A 23,893-nucleotide genomic window follows, 5' to 3' on the forward strand; every position below is an offset into this window, starting at 1 on the left:
GGCGATGGCGATTGTCCCGCGGCCATTAAAGCCACACCGGGTGGTGCGAGGTCGCACACCGGGTCTTGATGTTAGAGCCCCTGGCGGGCGCTCGCAGAGTCCCGTGGCCATTCCAAGCCGCGCGGGGCGGTGATGTCAGGCCCCGCTCCAGGAGCTCTTCGACCCCGCAACTCGGGCGGGAGAAGTCGCCGTTGCGAGAGCCCTGAAAAGCGGTCTCCCTCCAGGGACCCGCGGGCTCCCGGTGCCGCCATCCACCAGACCCGCAGTTGCAGCCTCCGAATCTCCGGAGATCGGGCCGCAGCAGCAGCAGCGCTCCACCACCGCTCCACCCGCTCTGGACTCGGCCAGTGGATGTGTTATATCTGGACTTTCAGAAGGTACCGCAAGGCTCAGTGCTGGGACCCCAGCTATTTACAATATAAATTATCTGGATGAGGGAATTGAATGCAACATCTCCAAGTTTGCGGATGCCACGAAGCTGGGCGGCAGTGTTAGCTGTGAGGAGGATGCTAGGAGGCTGCAAGGTGACTTGGATAGATTGGGTGAGTGGGCAAATGCATGGCAGATGCAGTATAATATGGATAAATGTGAGGTTATCCACTTTGGTGGCAAAAACAGGAAAGTAGACTCTTATCTGAATGGTGACCGATTAGGAAAAGGGGAGATGCAATGAGACCTGGGTGTCATAGTTCACCAGTCATTGAAAATAGGAATGCAGGTGCAGCAGGCAGTGAAGAAAGCAAATGGTATGTTAGCATTCATAGCAAAAGGATTTGAGTATAGGAGCAGGGAGTTTCTACTGCAGTTGTACAGGGTCTTGGTGAGACCACACCTGGAGGATTGTGTACAGTTTTGGTCTCCTAATCTGAGGAAAGACATTCTTGACATAGAGGGAGTACAGAGAAGGTTCACCAGACTGATTCCTGGGATGGCAGGACTTTCATATGAAGAAAGACTGGATAGACTCGGCTTGTACACGCTAGAATTTAGAAGATTGAGGGGAGATCTTATAGAAACTTACAAAATTCTTAAGGGGTTGGACAGGCTATATGCAGGAAGATTATTCCCGATGTTGGATGAAGTCCAGGACAAGGGGTAACAGTTTAAGGATAATGGGGAAATCCTTTAGGACCGAGATGAGAAAAATATTTTTCACACAGAGAGCGGTGAATCTGTGGAACTCTCTGCCACAGAAGGTAGTTGAGGCCAGTTCATTGGCTATATTTAAGAGTGAGTTAGATGTGGCCCTTGTGGCTAAAGGGATCAAGGGGTATGGAGAGAAGGCAGGGATGGGATACTGAGTTGGATGATCAGCCATGATCATATTGAATGGCAGTGCAGGCTCGAAGGGCCGAATGGCCTACTCCTGCACCTATTTTCTACGTTTCACTGACTGCTGTACCTGCATGCTTACTTTCAGTGACCGATGTCTTGTTGCACCTCCCCTTTTCCTAAACTGAAACGATTCAGATAATAATGTGCCTTCCCGTTCTTGCCACCAAAATTTTACAAAAAAACAGAATGGTACAGTAAAGTTAGTCCCTGGTGAGATAGGAGTTTACAGTCCTAATGGCCTCTGGGAAGAAACTCCTTCTCATCCTCTCCGTTCTCACAGCATGGCAACGGAGGTGTTTGCCTGACCGTAGCAGCTGGAGCAATCCGTTGCTGGGGTGGAAGGGGTCTCCCATGGTCTAGTTGGCGCTGGAGTTGCACCTTCTGATGTATAGTTCCTGCAGGGGGGCGAGTGAAGTTCCCATAGTGCGTTCGGTCGAACACACTACTCTCTGCAGAGCCTTCTTGTCCTGGGCAGAGCAGTTCCCAAACCAAATCGTGATATTTCTGGACTGCATCTGTCATGCATCTGCCGACTCACCCAACATATCCAAGTCACCCAGCAGCCTCATGGCATCCTCATCGCAGCTCACACTGCCACCCAGCTTTGTGTCATCTGCAAATTTGGAGATGTTACATTTAATTCCCTCATCTAAATCGTTAAAATGTAAATAACTGGGGTTCCAGCACCGAGCTTTGCGGCACCCCACGTGACTGCCTGGGATTTGGAAAAGGACCCATTAATTCCTACTCTTTGCTTCCTGTCTGCCAACCAGTTCTCTATCCATGTCAACACCCTACCCCCAATACCATGTGCTCTAATTTTGCACACTAATCTCTTGTGTGGGACTTTGTCAAAGGCTTTTTGAAATCCAGATACACCACATCCATTGGCTCTCTTTTATCCATTCGACTTGTTACATCCTCAGAAGATTAGTCAAGCATGATTTCCCCATCATAAATCCATGCTGACTTTGACCGATCCTGTCACTGCTTTGGTAGGGGAAGAATGTGGACCCACAATCCTGTTTATATCAATGGGACGATGGTGGAGAGGGTCAAAAACTTCAAATTCCTGGGCGTGCATATTTCCGAAGATCTTTCCTGGACCCTGCACACCGATGCAATTATAAAGAAGGCACATCAGTGACTACTTCCTGAGAAGATTACGGAGATTTGGCATGTCGAAGAGGATTCTCCTAAACTTCTACAGGTGCATGGTAGAGAGCATTTTGACTGGTTGCATTATGGCCTGGTTTGGCAACTTGAACGTCCAGGAGAGAAAAAGTTTCGACCACTGCCCAGTTCATCACCAGCTTTGACCTCTCCACTGTCGAAGGGATCTATTGTGGTCACTGCCTCAAGGGCAGCCAAAATCATCAAAGAACCACACCATCCTGGCCACTGACTTATTTCACCATTGCCATCAGGAAGAAGGTACAGGAGCCTGAAAACTAACGTCCAGGTTCAGGAGCAGCTTCTTCCCTACAGTCATCAGGCTATTAAACACAACAACGAATAAGCTCTGAGTTCTGAACAGCAAAAGACCATATTATTATTGCACTATATTTGTTATTTATTGATTATTTTTTTCTCTTCCACCGTAATGGATTATGTTTACATATTCACATATTTTGTTGTGCTGCAGCAAGTAAGAATTTCATTGTCCCATCCGGGACATATGACAATAAAACACTTTTGACTTGCCTTCCAAATGTGCTGCTATTATGTGCTGAACTACTATCTACCGTATTGGTGACCCTTGGAATATCTTTGATCAGACTTTACTGGCTTTACCTTGCACTAAACGTTATTCCCTTATGGATCTACGCAATGTAAATTGCTCGAATACAATCAGGTATTGTCTTTCCGCTGACTGCAACAAAAGCTTTGTACTGTACCTCGGTAAAAGAGACAATAAACTAAAATGATCGTTGGGGATGTCGCCCTGGGTGAGACACAATTTTGTTTTTTATTCCTTGCAATAACATTGGAAAATTCTGTGAAGACTGTCACAGAGCATATAGAAGGGCATGTGCTTCTGTGACTGGTGGGGGTGGGAGACGAGATCAAATCCTCAGACCTTCACACAAAATTTATTTGATACCAGTCAAGAGGCACCTAATGAGTTTTATGTTAAGATCTAAGGGCTTGATTCCGCCTCCACCCATGTCTCCCTCTCCAAGATTGATTTGGGGGTATGCAGCAGAAGGCAGTGATTCATCAGGCTACGGGTAGAGGAGATGCACTGTCGCATCAGTCACGGAGCATCTGGTGGCTGCAGTTGGTGAAAATTTAATGTAACCAGCAACAGTTCGATGCGCTGATTTTTCAGAAAGCTATCATCAACAAAGCTTTATAAAAATAAGTGTTTTGTATTGGATTATTTTCAACAATTTGACCTCTAGTTTTTGTTCCTATTTCCACCCATCTGACAATCACCCCATCTTACTGACAAAACATTGAAATCTCAGAATAGTTGGGGAACAATTTATTGGAGTTTTTCTCTGCAAACAAAAATGGAAGCTATGAGTTCGTTTCAGGTTCTATTATCTCCCTGTAAATGCCATTGGGGAAGATGGAAAACTGCACCATGTAATGTAGGCCTTCGCGACCACAACAAAGCAGTGCTTACCTATCTGAATAATTGAGAAATTAATTGTAGAATAATTGGTATTGGCTTAATTTGATACCATTTTTATTTTCAGTTCCAAGGAATTATGATCCCGCATTGCATCCATTTGAGGTACCTCGGGAATACACCAGAGCACTGAATGCCACCAAACTGGAGCGTGTCTTTGCCAAGCCATTCGTAGCATCACTTGATGGTCACAGAGATGGCGTGCACTGTATGGCTAAGCATTTTACGAGTTTATCCACAATAATCTCTGGGGCTTGCAATGGTGAGGTAAGGGATGCATATTTCTGCAAAATGTAAGGAATACCATTTACATTTGTTTGCAAAGTACATAATATCTATTTTGAATCGGTGCCAGAGGAAAGCCCAAACACATTGTGTATTTTGATAAACCGCTTTTATCCGAAATTCCGGACACCGAAAAGCTCCGAAAATCGGCCATTTTCGGTGCTAGAAAAAAGGGAGGGTATATTGCCCGGGAAAGTAGGAATCCCTAGACCTAGTACAATGAGCATCCACCAAGGGTCGCTCGGTGAGGTTCCGCGGTCACCTCTCCGGATGACCCTCAGTGGACGCTCACTGTACTAGGTCTAGGGATTCACAAAAATGCTGGAGAAACTCCGTGGGTGCAGCAGCATCTATGGAGCGAAGGAAATAGGTAACGCTTCTGGCCGAAACCCTTCCTCAGACTTGCCCTAACAGTCCCCCCTATCAGTCTGAGGAAGGGTGTTTCGGCAAAGGGAGGGGAGAAAAGGGAAAAGAGAGAGGAAGGATCTGCCGGACATGCTGTGTGTGTTTGTTTGGCGGAGTCTGAGGGGGGAAGGAGAGAAGGGAGAGAAGAAGGGAAGGGAGGGAGAGGTCCAGCGGTGGGAACGGATGCCTGGGTCCGGGCGTGAGCTGAGCCCGAGGTTTGTAAACGTTGCTGCAACCCCCGGCCTGCCCTCCGTGTATTGTTCACCGCGTCTTCCTGGAGAGAGGGGGGAGGGCGGGAGCCGGGGCTGTGCGTGAAGCACGGCGATTAGAAGGACGGGAGAGCTGCCCCGGGAGCATGAGGGCACCTCCCCCTTCTCCATTCCCCCTCACACCCCCCTCCCCATCTACCCCTTTCTTCCCCCTCTACCTCTGTACTCTCTCTCGGCCCGCAGCGATCTGCTGGACATTGTGTGGGTGTGTGTCCCTCTCCCTCTCCCTCTCCCTTGGCACTAACGGACAAAAGCAACGATCGTAGGTGACATTTCGGGTCGACACCCCTCTTCTGACTCACTCAGGGGAAAGAGGAGCAAGAGCTATGGACGGTACTAAGGACAAGTGAATGAAAGATATGCCGATATCTCCCGTTTCCCTTCCCCTTGACTATCAGTCTGAAGAAGGGTCTCGACCCGAAATGTCTACCAACGCCGCTCTATGAACGTTGCTTTCGTCCGTCTGTCCACGCTTTTGCTCGCTCTTGGTGCCGGCGCTTCTCCCCTCATGGCAGCTATTGAAAAAGTCGACCCGAAATATCACCTATTTCCTCCTATTATCACGTATTCCTCATCAGAGATGCAGCCTGATCCGCTGATTTACTCCAGCCTTTTGTGTCTGTCTTCGGTTTAATCAGCATCTGCAGTATGTGCTGTTTAAAAAGTACAAGGCATGTGCCGTTTAAAAAGGAAGTGATAAAAAACATTTAAAACATTTAACAACACCTAAACTGTTCCCCCGCAACGCTGCGAGAGGCATAACTGAAGTTGGGTCGGGGTTACTGAAATGACGGAGGTTATGCTCCAGTGCGGACTACGCGTCAGTTCATTGTATTTCGCAGGAGTGGACCATCTTGCGCGCTATAAGATCTTTGCTCCAATTGATTTGATTACTCTAGCGCGGGGCCCCCTTAGGCGCGGGGCCCAATTGGGAGAAATAGGTCCTATCGGCTAAAGGCCGGCCCTGACCGGGTAACTGCCAGGATCGAGGTGCAAACTCGCGACCTTGCGGCCGCAAGCCGAGCACTCTGAGCCACATGTTAAAATCTACGCTAAAAACCTTCCGTTCGGAAAACCTAAAAATCCCGAAATCCGAGAAGTGTCTGGTCCCAAGGCTTTCGGATAAAAGGTTGTGTACTTGTAATGTAATTAAGAGAATATCACAAGTAGAATACTCTGGATTAATTTGAGATAAATTATGGATGGTTTTTATGCAATTAATTTTATTAAAATATTAATTCTGGCTAGCAACCGTGTAAGTCACAGTTTTGTCACGTTTTTTTCTTGCCTTGCGTACTGGAAATGTACCAATGCACTGTTTTGATTGATGAACTATTTTCATTGGGCAAATAAGAGTGATGTGTACATCAGCCAAAAGAATGAGCTAGAAAGACCTGGCTTGTAATTTAAAGCACTTTGCTTAATTCCTTGATAAACTGTAGGCCATTTTACTAAAATATATTTGTCTACCCCATTGTTATTTGTGTTAAAGATTAGTTTATTTTATTGACGATTAACGTCTATGATTCTTTAAACTTATTTTATGATTTGATGGGTATATGTCTCAAAATAATATTGAAATGTGCAAAGTACTTCTGAAATCATATATGCAAATCTATGATAAAAATAATATGTAATGTAAATTCTGAAATGTTTGGTAAAGGATAATTGTGCAGCATGCTTTTTTATTTGAGTAGTATCTGTGCCATTATGAAGTGATATTTTGAAAATGATGGACAATGGAATTCGGCATGGATCATTTGTTTGTCTATGATTTAGTATTTTGCTGAAGTAATAAAGTTATTTGATAATAGAATGATTTGTGTGCAGGTGGACTTTCAAGATGTATTATGATGATGAGCATGTTTACAACCTGTGGTGTTAAAGTCATTGGCGATGCAAAATTGCTCTTTTTCTATGCAATAGCTAGTGATGACGGTTTAGGGAAAGTATACAAGTGTGTCCCCATTTTTATACCAGCTATCTTCCCTCTCTATTCTTAGTCCTTGTGCACAGTTTCGACCTGCAATGACAATAATTCCTTTCCTCACAGACGCTGCTCGTCTTGCTGAATTCCTCCAGCAGATGGTTGCTATACATCAGGGGTCTGCAACCTTGTTCTGCATAGGGGCCGGGATGCATGTCTGTGAGGGGATGGTGGGCCACATCTATCACGTGTACACATGGATCCTGCCCCGGATGGCAGGCATTAAATCACGTGTTCACAGAAGGTAGACAAAAATGCTGGAAGGCAATCCTTACATGTCTCACCTGCTGAGTTTCCCCAGCATTTTTGTCTACCTTCGATTTTTCTAGCATCTGCCGTTCTTTCTTAAACTGAGATAATTGTCAATAGGTGCCCAATCAGGATTGGTGACATCATTCCATGCTGCAGGCTTGTCTGTTATTAGACGATAAATAAATAAGTAGTTTGGGTGATTGTGCAGGCTTTAAACAAGAAACATTGAGAAATATATTTTGGCAAATAATAAAATGTCCTGATTTTGTCCAATTAACAGCTGACAATTATCCCATTCCTTAGCTTGCATCTGAGTAAAATTTATTTCAAAACGCATTGATAGTTTACGATTATTTTAATGGTAAATGTAGCTTCACAAGCGTTTTCATTTTGCATGTTAAAACCCACCTGAGAACCATGGGCGATTTTGCTGACAGATTTTTCACTTTTAATACTTTTTATATAACAAATGAATAAAGCTAAAACGTCAACAATGCCTTACTTTTGATCAAATGCAGTGAGCAAACGCGATAATTCCCGATATTTTCGATCTTTATATCTCCACCGCGAATGTCCGCTAACCACTTCCCTGTTTTTGTCCCTTCAGCTCCCTCTTGTATTACCTTTGTTTTTATCTATTTTCTGGACTGTAAAGTAAGATAACTGTGTCTCACGGTCTGCCCGACTGGCACAGTTATTTACAGCTCAAAAACAGGCAGTTTTCACGGTTTTTAACGGGTGTGAAAGTGCGTGTTTTCAGCATCAATAACATGAACCGGAATTGACGCTTGTACTCCAGTTGGATTTTGCGGTCACGTGGGTGAGGATCTATGCTCCAGTGACCTTTCGTGAAATCACCCTATTCTCTGATCTTGTCGGGAACCCCAACACAAGCACGCAACTGATCAATTCGTCCTGATCAGCGAAGCGGGGAAAACCGATGTGAAAATCGCACCGTGGCGCCGATTTCTCCTCTCGTTATCTGGAACAACCACTTCCTGACTGCAAACTTATGTCTGGGGCTCCGTTGAGATCCTGGATGACTCCGTAATGTAAATCTGCTCCTAATCTAACGCTATTAGTCTGGTTCAGTAAAACACTGAGTCAAGCACTGGATCAACTAAACTTCTTTATTCTCAAACAAACATGCTTTCTATGATACCTAACCAACACCATGAGTCCTATCCTTGTATCTACTCGTCCAAGCCCTTCAGCCTCGTGTGAATTGACACCTCGGATAAGTCAGCACGGTCCCAAGTGCTACCCCATAAGATCAACGCACTCATGTGGTGTCCCCTCTTATATTCTGTATCGGACCTGTGGGGGCAAACCCTACAAACCAATCATAAATAAAGATCATACAATACATTAATTGACAGTCCCCTAACCCAATCACAAAATACCCAATTATGTTGTTTCTACATAAAGTTCCTAATGGACAACAGTCCCCACAAGTAAAGAAACATTTTATCACGTAACATAAACAATTCGGACAAGGCTCCATGCCTTGACCAATCACAAGATGACAGTGCAAAGACCCTGCAACATAGTTAACAGTGGTATTATAACGTACCTTTCCCCAACCAATCCAGTGCATGCATTTACAGCAAGGCTCAGTTCTTTCTGCAAAACCCTCATACATACAATTGAGGGGACATCTGGACATCACCCTGCACTTGCCTTCCTCCCAGGACCCAGACATTCTGGAGCCATGAACCTCATGGCTTTGCAAAACCTGCTTGGCATCTTTCTACAAAAGCTGCAAAGGTAGAAATCTCTCCATTTTGTCACATACCAAATTGGCCAATATTATCACCCATTGTCTATTGTCTATTTTATTCTTGTTTCTCAGTCTCATAGTGGCTTCCTTGACTTTCGATTGGCACAACTTTGGTTGATAACCAGCAATAAAAGTTTCCAAAAGTGAAAGACTAGAGCAGTGGTTCCCAACCTTTTTTTGGCCATGCCCCACCTAATCACCTCTAAAATCCTGATCCCCCCCCCCCATGTGGTGATATATAATTCTTATCATTTAAAAAGTGAACTCCGTTTCAGCTGAAGAAGCTTAAAACGCCAATACCTTGGTTGTAATAACTACACAATAAAGACCTTTTTTACCCCAAAAAAATTATTTACTCAAAATAACATCTGAAACATAAACTACATATGTTTACCTGATGGAAAATCCTAAAAAATAAAAATCGAAAATTTGGACCCAGACCTCAGTCGCGCTCAATTGCCCCCCTTAAAAATCAAATTGCCCCCCTGTGGGGCATGTATGCCCCACGTTGGGAACCACTGGACTAGAGGAAAGACTAGATGCTTGGAGCTCTCTTATACCTGCATTAAGGAGGCAATTAAACACCCGAGTATTTACAAACGCCTGTGAAGCCGTGTATCCCAAACATTATGGTGCCCTGAAATGGGGGGACTATGTTTAAATACAGCTGTAATTTCTACATGGTGAAACCAAAATGTGTAAAAATACCCTTTAATAGAATCTGACAATGTGTACTTTAACCACATATGATTTTTTTTTCCTATTACGAATTTCAAATTGTGGAGTACAAAGACAAATAAATAAATGGTGGGTCTTTGTCCCAAACATTATGGGGGGCACTGTATATAAGTGTCTCAGACCAAAATAATCCAGTGCATGAAATACAAGTTGTCACGTTTTCAGATCCTTATTTTAAAAACCTGTAATTCTGGTAACTATTAAAGATCTGATCTCTGTTGTTAAATGATGTTACTGTAGAGGGAGACAAATTCTGCTTGATTGTGGCAGGAACAAGAGATTTGTTTCTATTATTCTTATCAATTATGAATTATATAAATAAACATAAATTCACTCTGGATACAAAAGAGACCACATTTTCAGAAAACGGTACTCATTTTAGTGTTAGATTTTTTTTTTCAGTTATTTTTCATCAGATACTTGATTCTTTGCTTCATGTAAAGCATGAGCCCTATTTTACTTTGTTCAATCTCACACGTACAGAATCATACACCATTATTGGTGTAGCGAGAAAAACCTTCCCATTCCCAGTCACCCTTGGATCAGTGATCTCTTGTCCACAATTATAGATAGGTTGTTGGCCTGTAACCTAATCTTGCTATACCACCAGATTCATTGACCTTATTTCGCAGTTCTGTAAATTACACCCATTCTGCTCTATCTGTTTTCTGGGCTGACAAATTGCAAATCAATTTATTTTGTAGATATGACTATTCCTACAAAGTAATCCAAACTTGCCAATTATCTTTTTGTATTGTAAAGCCATTAATTTGATTAAAATAGCACCAGCAGCAATTCTGACAGAAGTTACCAAAACTTTCACTGTTTAAGACCAAGTTGAATATCTAAAGGTAGATACAAAATGCTCGAGTAACTCAGCGGGACAGGCAGCATCTCGAGAGAAGGAATAGGTGACGTTTCAGATCGAGACCCTTCTTCAGAGACTTCACCCATTCCATCTCTCTAGAGATGCTACCTGTCCCACTGAGTTACTCCAGCATTTTGTGTCTATCTTCGGTGCAAACTAGCATCTGCAGTTCCTTCCTACACACTGAATAAAGGATTATTTTAGTGACCTGAAACTAGGCAAATAATTATTTTTTTGTCTTTGAATGTCTACAATAACTCAGAGTTTCATCCTTGCTGGGTTTAAAAATGCAAATACGAACTTGAACTAACACTCAGTCTATGGAAATATTTCATATTTTGCTATTACTTTTCAGTTATACTTTTGCAGGTGTTTATATTCCATACACATCTCCCTTTCTATCTCATCTCAACTTGTCTTATTTTCTGTACATATACATCCACTCTTATTTTGAAAGGATGTATGCTATTTTGGATCAGACATCATTTTATACTCTGCAGTCAGTGAACTTAAAAACAAAAATCAAAATCACTGGGTATCAAGGGGAAAGCATTGCACCGATTTGGAGTTATACTTCATCAAAGAAGATGATTGGAAATCGATCATCCCAGTCCCAGACATAGCTACAGAATTGTCTCAGAACAACATAATAGTCCCTACCATCTGCATTTACTTAAATTATAATTAAAACACAAACTTCTTGTGCTATAACTCCAGGATAAGCTCAACTAAGAAATTGAAGCCCAAACCAATAAAAACGTATTAAACATAGAAACTAGAAATTAGGTGCAGGAGTAGGCCATTCGGCCCTTCGAGCCTGCACCGCCATTCAATATGATCATGGCTGATCATCCAACTCAGTATCCCGTACCTGCCTTCTCTCCATACCCCCTGATCCCCTTAGCCACAAGGGCCACATCTAACTCCCTCTTAAATATAGCCAATGAACTGGCCTCAACTACCCTCTGTGGCAGAGAGTTCCAGAGATAGATCAGCCATCACCACTCTATCTAGCTAAACACACCAACTTACAATAAATGACTCCATATGTAAAAAAAGCTACCTACATATTAATTAGCTCATTAACAAAAAATAACTAATCCTAGAGATGCAAGTATATCATTGGGGCCATCAAGTGGGCACCTCCGTTCATTGGTTGTGTCATTGAGTTAGGCCCACGACATCTCAGGAAGGCCCAACAGTTGGTTCTGGTGTCCCAGCCTTTTCCTTTCATGTCTCATTCATTATTTTCCCAAGGCACCGTCAGTTCTATAAAATTCATTATTCGCTGACTAACTGACCATAACACTATATCTATCTTAAATATTGCTATATTTAAGAGGTTGTTAGATGTGGCCCTTGTGGCTAAATGGATCAGGGGGTGTGGAGAGAAGGCAGGTACAGGATACAGAGTTGAATGATCAGCCATGATCATATTGAATGGTGGTGCATGCTCAAAGGGCCGAATGGCCTACTCCTGCACCTATTTTCTATGTTTCTATCAGGCCTCAAACTAGTAGTAATTATTTCCTGTGGACTAACAAGTTTTCCTCCTAAATCTATCCGCATCTCCCATTCATTAGCTCCTCGTAACTGGCCTGATTCATACCTATCTGCAAACTTTCCACCTCAAACTTTCTCTCCATCACAGACAAAATGAATGGCTACATTCCCAGTTCTGATGCCCACTGAATTCACCTGTACTCTCCTCATCTCAATTGCTGCAGCTATACACTTCAATACGTGGTTATGCCGCAAAGTATACCAATCCTGAGAGACTAGTCCTACATCCTGATAAAATATGCCTCAACGTTGCCACCTCTGAACACAAGGGACATGCCGGATACCCACCTACCTATTGTTTGAGGTTCTGTATTGATGGCCGCACATTATAAATAGCCCTTATAAGGAATCTTACATGACCCGCCTCCATGCATCACAGATCCGTTCATCTAAACCTCCACTTTTCTACACTTTCCCAGTTCATCCACTATCCCTACTTAACCGTAGCTACTGCCGTTGCACAACTTACTGCTTCCTCCTGACGAAGTACCTGCTCGACAATCAATTTCCTCCTCTCTGTTGGACCTGCCTTACTCCACACTGGCTTCCCTGTGCTGCACCCTACAAACAATGTCTGCATGCCTCAGAGCTGCTTGTGTTTCTTCTATTGCCTGCTTTGAGTTCCATTTCCTCCTAGTTACACTTGGCACCAGATTACGAACTAAGGCATCCTTACACCCTGATAATTGCAACTATAACCTCATCTTTGCACCTCTGTTTGGCTAGACAATGGTAAATGGAGAATACCTTTCCCATTGAAAGCCACATTACTAAGACACTGAGGAACTCCTAACCAATCACTCTAACCTTTCCACCTTAGAAATTGGCACCTCATATGCTATCCATGTACATAATCTATTACCTTTTTTCCAGTATTGATGTGGATAGAGAACTGGCTGGCTAACGGGAAGCAAAGAGTAGGAGTAAACGGGTCCTTTTCAGAATGGCAGGCAGTGACTAGTGGGGTACCGCAAGGCTCAGTGCTGGGACCCCAGCTATTTACAATATATATTAATGATCTGGATGAAGGAATTGAATGCAACATCTCCAAGTTTGCGGATGCCACGAAGCTGGGGGGCAGTGTTAGCTGTCAGGAGGATGCTAGGAGACTGCAAGGTGACTTGGAAAGATTGGGTGAGTGGGCAAATGCATGGGCAGATGCAGTATAATGTGGAAAAATATGAGGTTATCCACTTTGGTGGCAAAAACAGGAAAGTGGACACAGAGCCGCCAGAGGTGAGGGGTGGGAGGTGTGAGCGGTGCCTCGGGGATTGGTACTGGGACCACCGGCATGTCTCACCTTTAGACTCTAAACTAAACTCCTTTTTTTCCCAAATCATCCCGCGGGCCGGTAGCTTGAGAGCCCTGCTTTAAAACAAGGCTCTGTAGTTCTTGAATCACATACTCCGGGAAAAAGAATATGCATTCACCTCATATATTCCCTTCATTGTTTTTACTCGCCTCAAAAACACTTTTTGCTTTAATTTGAATTTCCAGCAACTGAGTGTCAAATGGAATCATTAGCACTGCAGAATTTGCCATTTTAAATAGTGTGCGATGGGCTTAAGCCAATCAAATTGTTCGTTATTTACGGGCAACTCGCTGACAGAAAGCTATTCTCATTGGTGAGTGAGGTCACCAATGAGTGTGGAGGAGTGTGGAAGCCTTGGGCGAATTGAATTTTTCGTGACTTTCTTAATTAAAATTAAAAAATTTGAGCGTGAGACTACTGTGATCAGCATGAGAGCGTGAGAATCGAGTGAAATGCGTGATTCTCACGCTCAATGCATGAGAGTTGCAGCCCTGATATATTGCTGCCTGAACTTTATAATAAATTCTACAATTTAAGATTATTTGCTTTCTGTATTTGCATCGGAACTCCCTGCCTGTTTGTGATATAGGTTCAGTATTTATTTGTCAATTAGAATATCCTGACCTGCAATGCACAGCACAACTTTTACATTCCTCGGTTTGTGTTCCCACCTTTAACAACCCATTTCATAGTTTTTATTCTTTGCTCAGAATCCTTCTTTCCACAGCAGTCGTGACCTCGCCTTATTCTCTTCACTCTATGGTTTCCCAACCCCACTGCAACTTTCACCAAGTTTTCTCTGATCTATATCTTGGTAACCATATAGACAGTAATTATGGCTGTTGGTATTCTGTGAAGAAGTGAAATTAGATTTTGTTTTTAATGATAAGAGGGACTTGCTGGTTTTGTTTCTACACCATGTAATTGAGAAGAGAAGGGTGACATCCTGTTTGACCTCGCCAGTCTTTCACCTAATGTCCCTTCACATGGTTTACTCCTACATATTTGTTATATAGCAAAATAACAACTCAGTTGGCATGCACTGGTATCAGAAAACATTCTAATTTATTTTGCAGTTAAATTTCTGTCCTTGAACTGAATATAAATTTGAGAGAAATCAACATTTGCAAGTGTTTCACTGCTAGGTGCGTCAGGATTCTCTTGCATGCCCAAGGGAAAACAATATCATCAATAATGATAGTACTTTAAAACGTACCATCATCTATTTTCCATGTATAAATTGAATCCCTTGCTTAAAAATCACTTAAAATTTGAGTTTTGCTGAAATTGTTTATAAAAATATTTTTTGAAAGAGACTCTACTTGTACAACTTTTGGAAAGATATAATTTCTGCAATTCTTTATATAATGTGAATGTTCTATTATTTTTGTGTAGATCAAAGTTTGGAACTTGATGAAGCGTGAATGCATCCGTACAGTGCAAGCGCACACAGGTTTTGTCAGAGGCATCTGTTCTAGATTCTGTGGTACATCATTTTTTACAGTAAGTATAATAATAATAATACATTTTACTTATGGGCGCCTTTCAAGAGTCTCAAGGACACCTTACAAAAATTTAGCAAGTAGAGTAAAAACATGTAAGCGGAATGAAATAAATAGTAGAGACATGACTAGTACACAAATTAAAGACAGAATTCAATTCAAAACAAAATATGAGGCAATTCAAGCACAGATGAAAAGGGAGGGGGACGTGGGGCTAAGGATAGGCAGAGGTGAAGAGATGGGTCTTGAGGCGGGACTGGAAGATGGTGAGGGACACGGAATTGCGGATCAGTTGGGGGAGGGAGTTCCAGAGCCTGGGAGCTGCGCTGGAGAAGGCTCTGTCCCCAAAACTGCGGAGGTTGGACTTGTGGATGGAGAGGAGACCGGCTGATGTGGATCTGAGGGACCGTGAGGGTTGGTAGGGGGAGAGGAGGTCAGGGAGATATGGGGGGGGCAGATGGTGGAGGGCTTTGTGGGGGAGGACCAGGATTTTGTAGGTTATCCGGGGGGGGATGGGAAGCCAGTGAGGTTGTTTGAGGACTGGGGGGATGTGATGCCATGATTTGGTGTGGGTGATGAGTCAGGCGGCTGCGTTCTGGACCAGTTGTAGTCGGTTGATGTAGGTGGAGCTGATGCCAAGGAGAAGTGAGTTGCAATAGTCCAGTCGGGAGGAGATGAAGGCATGGATGAGTCTTTCAGCAGCGGGAGGTGTGAGAGAGGGTCTGAGTTTGGCGATGTTGCGGAGATGAAAGAAGGAGGTTTTAATGACATGGCGGATGTGAGGCTCAAGGGAGAGGGTGTAATCAAAGATCACGCCAAGGTTGCGGGCCTGGGGAGATGGGGAGACAGTGGTGCCGTCGATGGTGAGAGTGGGGTTATTGATTTTGCTGAGTGTGGCTTTGGAGCCTATGAGGAGGAATTCTGTCTTATCGCTGTTGAGTTTGAGGAAGTTATGTTGCATCCAGGTTTTTATAGCTGACAAACAGGAGTTGATAGGGGAGAGGAGGGGGTTGTGGGGGGATTTGGTGCCGAGGTAGATCTGGGTGTCATCAGCGTAACAGTGGAAGTCCAGGTTGAAGTGGCGGAGTATCTGACCAAGGGGGAGGATGTAGATGATGAAGAGGAGGGGGCCGAGTACGGAGCCTTGGGGAACGCCTTGAGTGACTGTGGCTGTAGCAGAGGTGTGGTTATGGAGAGAGATGAAGTGGGATCTGTTGGAAAGGTAGGAACGGAGCCAGCTGAGTGCAGAGCCTTCAATGCCGAGGTCCCCAAGTCTGGGAAGCAGGATGTTATGGTTCACTGTATCGAAGGCTGCACTCAGGTCGAGGAGGATGAGGATGTTGAGGGAACCAGTGTCAGCAGAGGTGAGGAGGTCGTTGAGGACTTTGAGGAGAGCAGTTTCTGTGCTATGGAGGGGGCGAAAGCCAGACTGGAGGGGTTCGAATAGGTTATACGCAAGGAAGTGGGAATGAAGTTGTGCCGCAACGATACGCTCAAGAGATTAGTGAGGTAGGGGCAGAGAACGGGGAGGCAGGACTTCAGCAGGGGAGTGGGGAGAGGGTCGAGGGAGCAGGTAGTGGGTTTGGAAGAGCTGATGAGTTTGGAGATTTCAGTAGGGGTGACCAGGTCAAACTGGGAGAGGAAGCAGTGTGGAGGAGGGGTAAGGAGGTTAGTGGAGATGTTGAAAGGAGGGGCCTTGGTAGGTGGTGTATTTGTTCAACTATTTACAACAAAGTAATTTCAAGTAATGATTATGACTTTTTGCATTATCAAAAAGTTGAGTTCTTTTTCCTGGTTTCTCAATACATTTTAAGCAAATATTAGGTAGACACAATGCTGGAGTAACAGAAGCAAATATTAATTGTCTTTCTGATTAGTTTATTTGAAATGTTTCAACCCATTTGAAACATTTCAAATGGGTTGCCACGGGCCAGTGGACGACATCATCGGGAGCTCGCAGGTCATAGGCTGGTGCCTGTTTTCCGGAGCTGCCGCGGCAACAGCCTGGTCCGCTGGACTGGAGGGCGACAGCTTCGACCGCCCCGGGCCGCGGAGCTTGAACTGGCCCATTCGCGGAGCTCGGTTGAGCCGCGGGACTGACTACCATCGCCCGGTGTGGTAACAACATATCGCCTCAGCGCAGAGGGAGAATGAGGAGGGAAGAGACAGTAACTTTTAAGACTTTTGCCTCCATCACAGTGAGGAGGTGCCTGGTGAACTCACTGTGGTGGATGTTAAATTGTGTTTATTGTGTGTTGTGTTGTTTATTATTATATGTATGGCTGCAGGCAACGACATTTCGTTCAGACCGAAAGGTCTGAATGACAAATAAAGGATCTAATCTAATCTAATCTAATAATTTGAGATTGGATGCAAGTTCTCTATGTTTCAACCTCTGGTACTTTTTCCACTTGTCAGAGTCTCACTGATAAGTACATTTCAAAAACACTGGTGATGAGGCATGGTGTGGGAGAAGGTGTGTAATGGTAGTGAAGTAAAGGTGTGTGTGCAATAAGGTCATGTGACATTAACGTCACTTGCAATATTTATTACCTTTGTTCGATCTCATTTTATCCCCTTATGAAGTTTATGAAAACTTCATGCTTCTCATTTAAGATTCATCATTTGACCTTAGATTTGTGTGTGTGTGTGTGTGTGTGTGTATAATCACATATGCTCGAAAAAACAACGCCCAGACGGTAAAATTTTACATATTCCTGTAGAGTTATATCCCGTGGACTCCGAAATTGCCTCATCTGAAAAATTCATGCTTTATTTCTCGAGTTATTTATGAAAACTTTCAAAAATTTCAAATAACTTAGAAATTGGAGAAATCTCTCCCTGTCTGGCTTTGGCTGATGATGTGATGAGGTCACAATGGCTGCACGTTGTGTTCACTCGCTGTGAGTCACGTCACCCAGCTGCGCCGCTCGCAAGATCTTTGAAAAAAAAAACCCCACTGTCTTCACGCTGCGAGTCATTTGGTCGCCGTGCCGCTCGGCATCCCTCAAGTCCACGTCTGCGGCCAAACACCCCCCCCCACGTCCTCAGGCCCTGGAGATGGGAGCCTAAAGCCGCCGACGGGAGTGTTTAGGAACCAGCCCTCCTCTGTGACGACCCCCTCCCCCCCGGGCTCTGGATTGAACCCTGTCTCTGCCTTCTCTCCCTGTCTTTGCCCTCTCTCTCTCTCCTGTCTCCGCCCTCTCTCTCTCTCCCCCTCCCGTGTGTCCGCCCTCTCTCTCTCCCCTGTGTCTGCCCTTCTCTCTCTCTGTCTCTGCCCTCTCTCTCTCTCTCCTGTGTGTGTCTCTGCCCCTCTCTCTCTCCCTCTCCGCTGTGCCCTCTCTCTCTCTCCTGTCTCCGCCCTCTCTCTCTCCCTGTCTCCTCTATATCTCTCCTCTCTCTCTCTCCCTGTCTCCGCCCTCTCTCTCCTCCCTGTCTCTGCCCTCTCTCTCCCTGTGTCTGTGCCCTCTGTCTCTCTCTCCCTGTCTCTGCCCTCTCTCTCCCTGTCTCTGCCCTCTCTCTCCCTGTCTCTGCCCTCTCTCTCCCTGTCTCCCTCCTCTCTCTGTCTCTGCCCTCTCTCTCTCTCTGCCCCCCTCTACCTCTCTCCGCCCCCCTCTTCCTGTCTCTGCCCCCCTCTCTCTGTCTCTGCCCCCTCTCTGTCTCTGCCCTCTCCCTGTCTCTGCCCTCTTCTCTTCCTGTCTCTGCCCTCGCTCTCTCTCCCTGTCTCTGCCCTCTCTCTCCCTCTCTCTCCCCCTCTCTCTCTCCCTGTCTCTCCCCTCTCTCTCTCTCTCTGTCTCTGCCCTCTCTCTCTCTGTCTCTGCCCTCTCTCTCCCTGTCTCTGCCCTCTCTCTCTCCCTGTCTCTGCCCTCGCTCTCTGTCCCCTGGTCTGTGTGCCCCCTCTCTCTCCCTGTCTCTGCCTCTCTCTCTCCCTGTGGTGTCTCTGGGGTGTGTGTTGTGTGTGTGTGTGTGTGTGTGCCTCTCTCTCCCTTTCTCCCCGACAATAGGGGCGAGAGAGGGGCGAGAGGGGAGAGCCTCTCTCTCCCTGTCTCTCCCCTCTCTCTCCCTGACTCTGTCTCCCTCTCTCTCTCTCCCCCCTCCCCTCTCTCTCTCTCCCTCTCTCTCTCTCCCTCTCTCTCTCTCTCTCTCTCTCTCTCTCTCTCTGTCTCTCTCTCTCTCTCTCTCTCTCTCTCTCTCCCTCTCTCTCTCTCTCTCAAATGTCTCTCCCTCTCTCTCTGCCTCTCTCTCTCTGCTCTCTCTCTCTCTCTCTCTCTGCCCTCTCTCTCTCTCTCTCTCTCTCTCTCTCTCTCTCTCTCCCTCTCTCTCTCTCTCTTCCTTGTCTCTGCCCTCTCTCTCTCCTGTCTCTGCCCTCTCTCTCTCTGTCTCTGCCCTCTCTCTCTCTCTCCCTGTCTCTCCCTCTCTCTCTCTCCCTGTCTCTGCCCTCTCTCTCCCTGTCTCTGCCCTCTCTCCCTGTCTCTGTCCATCTCCCTGCCTCTGTCCTCTCCCTGTCTCTGCCCTCTCTCTGCCTCTATGCGCTCCTTTCTCTCCCTGTCTCTGCCCTCCCTCTCTACTCCCCCCCCCCCCCCCCAACTGCTGATGCTGGTATAAATCAAACATAGACACAAAAAACTGGTGTAACTCAGCAGGTCAGACAACATCTCTAGAGAAAAGGAATAGGTGACGTTTCGGGTTGAGATCCATAAACAAAAGAGGCCATTTAGGGAGTAATATAATTTTACATTTTTTCCATCATGGAAATTTAGTGGACTATTGGAAACAGTTCCCCTAAAAATGCCGAGGATGCTGACCAATTGAAAATTTCATGTTTAAGTTGTGTGGATTTTTATTAGGCAAGGGTTTTGTGGAAAACAGAGCAAGAGTAGTAACATAGTTAAGGTAAGCTTAGCTTTGATGTAAGAGAAAACAGAATATTATCGAGGGACTAAATTATCTATGATTTTCAGCTTTCTAGGTTTTATTGATTGATGTTCAAAATCTTAGTGTAAAAAAAAAACTAGCCGTGCATGCTTTCATCGGAGTCATTTAATGTTTTTTTTTAAATAAAAGGAATAGTAATTACAGTACTGACTAATTACACATGTATCATGTCTGCAGGCGAATATGACATCCCAAGTCACAGGACCATTCTTAGGCTAAGTATGATGAATAATATGAATAAGGCATCAGAATCAGAGGTCAATTTTAAGAAGTTTCTTACAGGAGAGAGAAGGGAGAGTGAGTGGGAGTTTTGATGTTGAAGAAAGGAAATTGTGACTATGCAGGAGCATAGGATTGAGTGGGAGCAGTAGGAATTGTATTCTGGACTACAGAGATTAAAAACAATACAGATGTTGGAAATGTAAAATGAATCCAGAAAATACTTCTCTTCCTACAGACGCAGCCTGATCTGCCAAGTATATACAGCATTTTCTGTTTTTGAATGAGCATAAATTTACGAGTGTGATAGGTGCCTAGTTCTGAGAGGATGGCTTTGAGATGTCTGTATACTTTGTCATTGACATGAATGTGCATGCATATAATATCTAGTCTATTAAGGAAGAAACAATGGACTATGAAGGGACCATGAGGGATGGTTCTAACATAAGGCTTACTTTCATTTGCTTTATTGTAGAATCTGAAGTCATGTATTTAGGTGATGTTTCTTTGGGACATCAAGCAAATGTGAATTAGGATGGTTTATGGATAATTACTTGCAAGAAAATAATAATGAAGAATATCAGAAAATCTACTGCAGTGTAGATTGTAATTACCACTTGATGTGCAGTTTGTGAGATTGTTCCCGATGTTAGGGAAGTCCAGGACAAGGGGTCACAGCTTGAGGATAAGGGGGAAATCCTTTAAAACCGAGATGAGAAGAACCTTTTTCACACAGAGAGTGGTGAATCTCTGGAACTCTCTGCCACAGAGGGTAGTTGAGGCCAGTTCATTGGCTATATTTAAGAGGGAGTTAGATGTGGCCCTTGTGGCTAAGGGGATCAGGGGGTATGGAGAGAAGGCAGGTATGGGATACTGAGTTGGATGATCAGCCATGATCATATTGAACCGGCAGGCTCGAAGGGCCGAATAGCCTACTCCTGCACCTAATTTCTATGTTTCTATGTGATTATTTTTCTCAGTAGTTATAAAATGTCCACATCCTTGAACAATAGACTCTGAATTACTGTATTTCAGAACATAAGTATTTCTCATGCTTCATCATTGTTCCCCGAGTGCTAATAATCATAATATAGTCATCAAGTTTAATGATAATAGTGGGGAAAGAAAAGACTAATTGAAGACCAAAAATAATTTGAAAGAATCATCATTAAACTATGAGAGTCAAGTTTAACTGTTGTGGTTTTTACATTGAGAGATATGTTTAATGATTTCAGTGTTTGTTGTGCAAAATTGGATTTCTTTCCAAAGGTTTCAATCATAATTTTGTAAGACATTTGTCAAATTATTGTAATTAATGTTTTGGCAAGATATCGCAATGAGTCAGATTATTTTAAATATATAATGCATTTCAGAGTTTCTTTATTGGTACCAATTTCTTCATGTCGCATGGGCTATAAGAGACCCTAATTATTACTGTGAGCATTTAAACTTTTACCCTACAGGTAAAGGTATTAGTAAAAGTAGAATTAGTTTTGCTTATTTGCAGTTTTTTTAATAGATTGAGTTTTATTGAAGGTTGGTGATGATAAGACCATCAAACAGTGGAAAATGGAGAGTCCCGCATTTAATGAGGAAGAAGAGCCAATGCACATGATTCTAGGCAAGGTATGACATTTATTTTGCAAATTATTGATAAATGAAATATGCGCGGCAGAAATCCTTATCTAAACAAAGGCACAGGGTTATGCTGGTGAGATTTAAATACCTTGCAAATGTTAGTGCATTTAGTTTGTTAGTCTGTTAGTGCGTGGTGAGGTCATAAATGCTACTGGAAATCAGAAAACTACTCTGGCGCCAAATACAGTATTGCAGGAACCCTTGCTCTGCTGTCAAAATATAATAGGTGTTAATCACCTTCCAGAATGTGGAACAGGATCATTTCATGGTCAGCTAATTACACTTTTATAGATGCATCACGTATGTTCTGCTGCCAGTAACTCTGGCTTCACTTGTTCTGAACTGGAAAGGACCAGAGACAGGTTATTAGTTCATGAAAGCAGATTGTTATTTTGAATCGAAACTTAAATGGAAGGAGAAATAAAATTGGGAAATATGGAAAATCGTATCATAGAGAGAGAGAGAGAGAGAGAGAGAGAGTGAAAGCTGTGAGTGTCAGTTCTGATGAAAGACTGTTATAACTGAGAGGGAAGTAAAGCAGAGTTACAAAGAAGAATGTTGATGGGGCGGAAAGCAGGATGGATTAAATGACGAAATGGATAAAAGAGAAGCAACAGAGGACTGGGATTTCTTGAGATATTTGAAATTATCCCATTGATATTGTGACAGGTGATACAAATATAATAGCTTTCCTGACAGTTTGCAAAGGTGTTTGGGCTACAAATAAATTAAAATATAACTACAATTTACTTCCATAAAAAGACGATTGTCAATCCCTTTAGTCAATTTTATCCGCATCATCTGCTTTCGCTATATTTTTCCTATTAGCTTTATAAATCAACTAGAATTTATAAAGTTCTATACATGAATCCACACTTTTTTATTTTACATTTTATTGAATTAACATTTTTACTTCTGAAAAGTGTGTTATATTTTATCTCCGTATTGCTGCATAAATCTAATATTGCATGCTTGGTACTCATAACAAATGTAATAATCCGTGCTTGTACTTAGACTGTTTATACAGGAATTGATCACCATTGGAAAGATGGTGTATTTGCAACATGTGGACAGCAGGTGGATATCTGGGATGAACAGAGGACTAGCCCAATTCGCTCTTTTACGTGGAGTGTGGACAGTATCAGCAGTGTTAAATTTAACCCAATAGAGGTGAATTATTTGCAAATATTCCCTGATGTTTCTGAAATTAAGTGTATCAGCAGACTACTAAAATTATTTTGGTTTTGATCACATTCAATTTTTAATGTCATTGGATAGGAGATTCAGTTGCCTTTATTGATTTAAAAAGTCTTCTAAACTTCTTAAAACTTTCTAAGATTATCTAGTCTGCTTAAATCGTTAAATCATTTTTCTGCAGTGCATTTTATCAGCCTGGGCAAGACCATTTAATTCACTTTCAATTATACGGCTGTGGAAGAAAATTAGAGAAAACATCAAGTCTTTAATGATTCATTGATGTATAAACTGGAAGTTGCACTAATAGAGCTTTCATGTTCACTTTGGATGAATGGACAGAGTACAGAAACAGGACAATGGATTCTCATATGGGATCTGAAGCCTAGTGAAATGATCCCAAGGTGCTTCTTAAAGGGACAAAAATAATAATTGCAATATTTAATAACAAACTTGAGAAGGAATCTTACTTCAATTAAAGTTTAGGGTTGAATAAGCACCCTGAAAGAGGCAACAATGCATAATGACAGAATTCCAAAGCTTCATGCCTAACCAACTGAAGATCCAAGCACCAATGTTGGTGAAATACCACATAAGAGTTGGCTCATGTAAGATGTCAGTGGATTGTAATAATAGAGCAGGCAACAATGATAGAAAAGAGATTCTTGATTCCCAAACATTGGAAAAATGACTGTACATTCCCTCTGTTTTTTACCCTAGTGGTTTATTCACATCAATTAGATCATCCATCAATCTCTTACATACCAAGGTGTGAAGTTCTAGCTTGCCAACCTCTTCCTATAATTGATTTTAAAGAAACTCATTCCCAGGTACTGCGTTTACATGGGTGTGAATTTCTCTAAAATAATACTACCGTGGGAGACATGCAAATAGAAAAACTGGAGAAGCAAATCTCAAAAATTGATTACAATAAATTTTAATTTTCACAAACTGGGAGAAATAAAATGGTTTA

The 23,893-nt window shown here is 43.3% G+C and overlaps 1 protein-coding gene across 1 annotated transcript in view; it reads left to right on the forward strand.

Annotated features, from left to right (window-relative positions):
* Positions 1 to 23,893, forward strand: part of dcaf13 (ddb1 and cul4 associated factor 13) — a 48,415-nt gene that overhangs the window by 1,834 nt on the left and 22,688 nt on the right. The window contains exons 2-5 of the mRNA XM_055634900.1: positions 4,041 to 4,240; positions 14,828 to 14,935; positions 21,625 to 21,714; positions 22,741 to 22,896. Coding sequence (XP_055490875.1) covers positions 4,041 to 4,240; positions 14,828 to 14,935; positions 21,625 to 21,714; positions 22,741 to 22,896 — 554 coding nt within the window. The remainder of the gene's footprint in view (positions 1 to 4,040; positions 4,241 to 14,827; positions 14,936 to 21,624; positions 21,715 to 22,740; positions 22,897 to 23,893) is intronic.

The sequence above is a fragment of the Leucoraja erinacea genome, chromosome 4 (genome assembly GCF_028641065.1).
Source record: "Leucoraja erinacea ecotype New England chromosome 4, Leri_hhj_1, whole genome shotgun sequence".
Taxonomy (NCBI): domain Eukaryota; kingdom Metazoa; phylum Chordata; class Chondrichthyes; order Rajiformes; family Rajidae; genus Leucoraja; species Leucoraja erinaceus.